The 6,082-nt window shown below is 40.1% G+C and overlaps 1 protein-coding gene across 1 annotated transcript in view; it reads right to left on the reverse strand.

The window, feature by feature from the left end:
• Window positions 1-2,551: 2,551 nt before the first annotated feature.
• RARS (arginyl-tRNA synthetase) overlaps window positions 2,552-6,082 on the reverse strand; it is a 38,704-nt gene continuing 35,173 nt past the window's right edge. The window contains exons 13-15 of the mRNA XM_003781962.3: window positions 4,731-4,903; window positions 4,098-4,345; window positions 2,552-2,765 (exon numbers count right to left, since the gene is read on the reverse strand). Coding sequence (XP_003782010.1) covers window positions 2,656-2,765; window positions 4,098-4,345; window positions 4,731-4,903 — 531 coding nt within the window. The 3' untranslated portion in view covers window positions 2,552-2,655. The remainder of the gene's footprint in view (window positions 2,766-4,097; window positions 4,346-4,730; window positions 4,904-6,082) is intronic.

The following is a 6,082-nucleotide window of genomic DNA, read 5'->3' on the forward strand; positions in this document are numbered from 1 at the left end:
AAAAAAAAAAAAGAGTTTGAGGCTGCAGTGAGTCGATTGTGCCACTGTCCTCCAGCCTGGGAGACAGGGAAAGATCCCATCTTTTATATAAAACAAACGGACAAACAGAACCCTCAGCCAATAGCTCCCTGTAAGTTAAACATTTAAATTCTCCACATTTAAATTTTTGGAGAATTTAAATCCTTATAGGCACAATGGGCTGGGGCTAGGACAGACTTTTTCCTAGCAGCTTTACTTTCCTCCTTGTTTCATCAATTTTAGGATATGCTTTTTTTTCCAGTTTTGGCCACAGGGCCAGGCTTGAACCCACCAGCCCCGGTATATGGAGCTGGCACCCTACTCCTTGAGCCACAGGCGCCGCCCAAGGATATGTATTTTAACATCTCTGAAATTGTGTTACATCTGGTCAGATGATGGTTGCAAAATAATTGTCATGGTTTCACATGAGCATCAGAATTCAGAGATGCTGTCCTCTTGGAAAGTAATCCTGGGAACAACAGTGGAATGTAAAAATGCTGTACTGTCAATGTTTTTGGTGGCACCGAGTGACACTGTGTAGAAAAGATGGAAGTTCTGCACCAACAAATATCTCAAAGGAATGGGACGCTTTTGAGTTGTAGGACATTCTGAAGTTTTAGGAATATCTCAACTAAAATAATTTATTTCAGTTGTATTTTCCTTAACTTTGCACAGAAGTGATATATGATAAAAACCAAAGCCTAAAAGACTTCAGTACACGTAAAATAAAAATTCTAACTTATATTAGAAGCTGTCAGTTTAATTGATCAAATTTTTCTTCTTAGTAGTGGCAAAAAATTAATAGTATCTTTCAACCTATGGTGTTTAGAGCAAAAGAAACCCAGTATTGTTTATTTCTTAGAAGGCAGACTCTGTCTCAAAAAATAAATAAAAAAATATAAAAACTAATCATGGGCGGTGCTTGTGGCTCAGTGGGTAGGGTGCCTGCCCCATATACTGAGGGTGGTGGTTTGAACCCAGCCCAGCCAAACTGCAACGAAAAAAAAAAAACCCAAACAGCCAGGTGTTGTGGTGGGCGCCTATAGTCCCAGCTACTTGGGAGGCTGAGGCAAGAGAATCGCCTAAGCCCAAGAACTGGAGGTTGCAGTGAGCTGTGAGAGCTGGGACCTCATGGCAGGGGCAAAAGTGAGACTCTTGTCTCTAAAAAAAGAAAAAAAAAGAAACTAAGAAACTAATCATAATCTTTGGTTATGTACTCCCATAGATGTTCATTATTACCCCCTATAGCTCATTGAATCCTGTTTTTAATTTATAAAATGCCCTGAATATTCTGACCCATGAACTCAATAGTCTAGATGCACTATCTTTGCCATTAGTAAAATTAAGAGGAAACTGTTTAGCCTCCCTGTGTTTATTGTAGAGAGCAGTGATCTAATGTGGGTACATCAGGCTTTTATGTACCAGTTTATTTGTAAATGATAATATTATTACAACTTGTGAAGAACTTTTGGGTTCTTTGGGGCTCTCCCTATGACCCTCCCATAGCTCTTTCCCTATGACCCTCCTTGCTGCCCTCGGAGACCCTTGGATGAAGCATGGTACATTTCATCTATATTAACCATATGTCTTTATCCTCACAGGCATACGACAGTGACAGCCTCAATCTACTGGACTCACGTGATCATGCTATGTCAGCCTCCTAAAACTGGACTACAGGTATGTGCCACTGGACCTAAATTTTCATTTCATTTTTAATTTGTGTTGGCAGATTCTATTAACTATTGACTCAATAATCACTGCTGAGCTCTCTCCCTCTGACCCTCCTTGCTGCCAACAGCAGTCTCTACATTCTGTCTTGCTTAAGAAGTCCCGTTTCATGAAGTAAGACAATAAAATAAAACAAGGGCATGAATCTTGACTGTTCTAAGTAAATCATGGCATTATTTTTCTCTTTAGCTTATATATTCTCCTTGCAACTAGGACTGACATATGGCCATGGAGATGCTAAAAATTAATCTGAAGCATCAGGAAAATTTCAAGTCTGTTTTCTTACTTCCTATCTTAAACTTAGGGCTCTTATATTGCCAATATTTTCTTTTGCTAAACTGCTAAGAAATTTGACAGACATGCATAGATTTGAATCTGGATTTTCTTCCTGAGCAATCCAGGCCTAAGTTCTTTCTTAAACAACCAAGGAATAAATGGGACAATAAAGGTGTGTAAAGTTCTTGGGGCCTATGCTAGGGCTCGATCAATGAAATTCCTTATGTAATTAAAATTTAGGAGCTGGGTGCTGTGGCAAATGCAGTCCCAGTTACTCCAGAGGTTGAGGTGAGAGGACTGCTTGAGCCCAGGAGTTTAAGGCCAACTGGGCAACACAGTGAGACCCTGTCTACAGGAAAAAAAAAATGCAATGAAAACACAGCCCCTGCCAAGTCACCGAACTCTGCGATGCACAAATCCTGTTACTTCATGGCCTCCATGAAGCCATATGCTCAGCTAGCATATTTATGGAAGTTTTTTCTTTTTAGAATTCTAGTCATTAAGGACAAAGAACTACATTTTGCATACATAGTTGGCAAATTTTCTTTACTTGTTTTTGTATCCACATGATTGTAAAAAAGCAAACAGTGCTAATGGCCACTTTGGTGAAAACACAGTGTTCAAATCGAAGGATCACATCCTCTGGACAGGTTTTATTCCCAGGATATCGAACCCCTTGGCCATGACAGCAGCTACTGCTTCACACAGCAGCATACGCCACATATTCACCTTCAGTACTTTTCCTGACAAGAAAAAAGATATTATTAATTAGTTTTTCTTTTTCAAAATCATTTAAAAATCTGTTACTTCTGCATTTTACTTAGAAGTGATTTACTTAAGATGATTCTAGTTAAAACCCTATGTTTATCTTAAACTATAAAAAAGAGACAATCCCCAAAACAGTATTTCTATTGAAGTAATCTGTTTTTGATTTTTTTTTTTTTTTTTTGATACGGAGTCTCACTATCTGCCCTGGGTAGAGTGCCCTGGCATCACAGCTCACAGCAACCTCTGACTCGTGGGCTTAAGCGATTCTCTTGCCTCAGCTGGGACTACAGGCGCCCACTATAACACCTGGCTATTTTTTGTTACAGTTGTCGTTGTTTAGCAGACCCAGGTTGGGTTTGAACCCACCATACTCAGTGCACGTGGCCAGCACTGTAACCACTGTGCTACGGGCACTGAGCCTGAAGAAATCTGTTTTTAAAAGATAATCATAAGAAGAGATACAAAATTTGGAATTTTTTTTTTTTTTTGAGACAGAGTTTTATTACATCATCCTCAGTAGAGTACCATGGTATCATAGCTCACAGCAACCTCAAACTCTTAGGCTGAAGTGATTCTCTTGCCTCAGCCTCCCAAGCAGCTGGGACTACAGGTGCCCGCCAAAACACCCAGCTATTTTTTGTTGTTGTTGCAGTTGTCATTGTTCAGCTGGCCCAGGCTGGGTTCGAACCTGCCACCCTTGGTGCATGTGGCCATTGCCATAACCACAGTGCTATGGGGCACCAAGCCAAGATTTGAATGCTTAGAACTGGCTATCTTACCTTTATAAAATTTAGAGTTCTTTCCTAGGCTTCAAAGTCTAAAAATTATACATTTACTTTCCTAAAAGAGTTTTAGTTCTCAAGCATGATCCCCACAAATGCCTACTTGCCCTGTAATACATTAATTCAACCTATGTTATTAATTATGTCATATGACAGAAAGCAAAAAGTCTAATGTAAGAAAAGCTATCAGTCATTTCTCAAGAACAGTTTCTATTATAAGAATACTCAAAGAGTCATTCTGGGACCCTCACTACTTCTGTTGGAAATGTGGTCTTACAACTATTTTCTTTGGAGTCTTTAAGTTCCATGTGCCTGAAGGTGGAAAAACAGACGAGGTGGGCAAAATTATATTTCTACTCTTTAAGCACAAGTGCTTAAATGATTCACTGTGCAATCACTGGGGAAAGAGAGGAAGGAAGGAGTTTCCATGAATAAAACTAATGTGAAAACCATCCATACCCAATTCCAAAGCTCTGATGGCACCCCCCACCCCGCCCCAAAGTGGCCACTACATGAGGCACTCACCTGTCTGGCGATCTTTCTCCACACAGTAGCAGCTATCATAGAACTCTGTGAAAGTAGTTGCCAGCTCATAAATATAATCACAGAGAGTATGGAGAAATAAGTCATCTAAAATCTTTTGCAGAATCTCAGGGAACCGTAAAATGCACCGGCCTAGTTTCCATTCCTTCTCATGGTCCAAGACGATCCTGGTGTCTTGAGCAGCTTTCTGGAGCATCCCCTCGTCAATGTTGGCCAGACGTGCAATAGACCTGAAAAATTAGACAGTCACTGGTGTTCCCTTTTGTTAGGCAAACTCTTTCTTCTCCACTTGAAAACAAAGAACTAATGCAAATCAGAAATTATCACAATTAAAAATAAGTTCTTATAAAATGGATTTATAATTTATTTATAAAATTTATTATAGGGCACACTATTAAGCTAAATGACTAATCTGGTCTATAGAATTATTAAAACCATGAGTGCCTAGGAGAGGATCTGCCAGAGCAAACAGGGACAGGCTTGGGAATCCCAGTATAACCTGTAATTCCCAAAGAGGAGATATTTCCAAAGATGCTTGTATATAGAAAAATAAATCCATAGAGTGAGACTCTGAGAAATCAATACACAAGTAAAGCGATGTCTACCCACAATTACCTGATTCTTGTGAAGGCATATAACAAGTAAGCAGCTGTGTTTCCTCTGTCATCCAGCATTTTATCAAAGGAGAAGATGTAATCATTCATCCGGTTATGAGAAAGGTCAGCATATTTGATACAGCCATAAGCAACAGATGTCTGAGCAGCCTTCAATTCCTCTGCAGTTAAGACCTTTGGGGGAAAAGACCCAATTAATTCATAGCTCACTGATTGCCCTGGTGTCTCACAGGCAGAAGAGAGGGGTAGCAGGCATCTAATAGTGCTCTTTTATCAATAAACTTTACTAAACATTGAACCAAAGATAGACATGGGCCAATGTACAAGAATAATGAAGATATAAAACTCGTCAGCTATGCACAATGAAGAATACTCCCCAAAATGAATTTGTAAAATGCCAAGTGTCAGCATGAGTACCTTTTCCTGATGCATTCAATAGATATGAAACACAAAGCACCAATTATTCATATCTACTTCATGAACATTTTGAGGGTACAGGAAACAAAGTAATAGAGTAAAACATTAGTAAGTTTTAACAAAAAATAGAGTTGGCACAGCACCTTGTAGCTCAGCAGCTAGGGTGCCAGCCACAGACACCGGAGCTGGCGGGTTTGAACTGAGCACAGGCCTGCCAAACAACCATGACAACTACAACCAAAAAATAGCCGGGTGTTGTGGTGGGTGCCTGTAGTCCCAGCTACTTGGGAGGCTGAGGCAAGAGAATCACTTGCGCCCAAGAGTTTGAAAAATCAGAGTCAAATAATTAACTGAAATCAACAGTTTTTCAAAGGTGAAACAAACAACTGATTCTATTGTTTTGCTAACATTTTGTTGTGTATTCCACTGCATTATTACACTCCAAGTGAGTGATCAAGAATTTCTGTCTGGTGGTTAGAAAGCAGCTTGTAGCAGAATAACCCTTTCCTTCAGGAGTTCAAGACCAGCCTGAGCAAGAGTGAGACCCCCATCTCTAAAAATCGCTGGGCATTGTGGTGGGCGCCTATAGTCCCAGCTACTAGGGAGGCTGAGGCAAAAGAACTGCTTGAGCCCCAGAGTTTGAGGTTGCTGTGAGCTTTAATGCCATAGCACTCTACCAAGGGTAACAAAGTGAGACTGTCTCCAAAAAAAAACCCTTTCCACCAAAAGCAACTACTTAAAATCTGGGTAAAGGTTGGGGATGGTGGCTCATGCCTCTAATCCTAGCACTTTGGGGAAGCTGCAAGGAGAGGACTGCTTGAGTACAGGAGTTTGAGATCAAGCTTGGCAACATAGTGAGACCCTGTCTCTATAAAAACATATAAAAATTAGCTGGGTATGGTAACACATAGCCATTAGTTTCAGTTACATGTGAGG

Source organism: Otolemur garnettii, unplaced genomic scaffold (assembly GCF_000181295.1).
Source record: "Otolemur garnettii isolate 467f Iridium unplaced genomic scaffold, OtoGar3 scaffold00003, whole genome shotgun sequence".
Taxonomy (NCBI): Eukaryota; Metazoa; Chordata; class Mammalia; order Primates; family Galagidae; genus Otolemur; species Otolemur garnettii.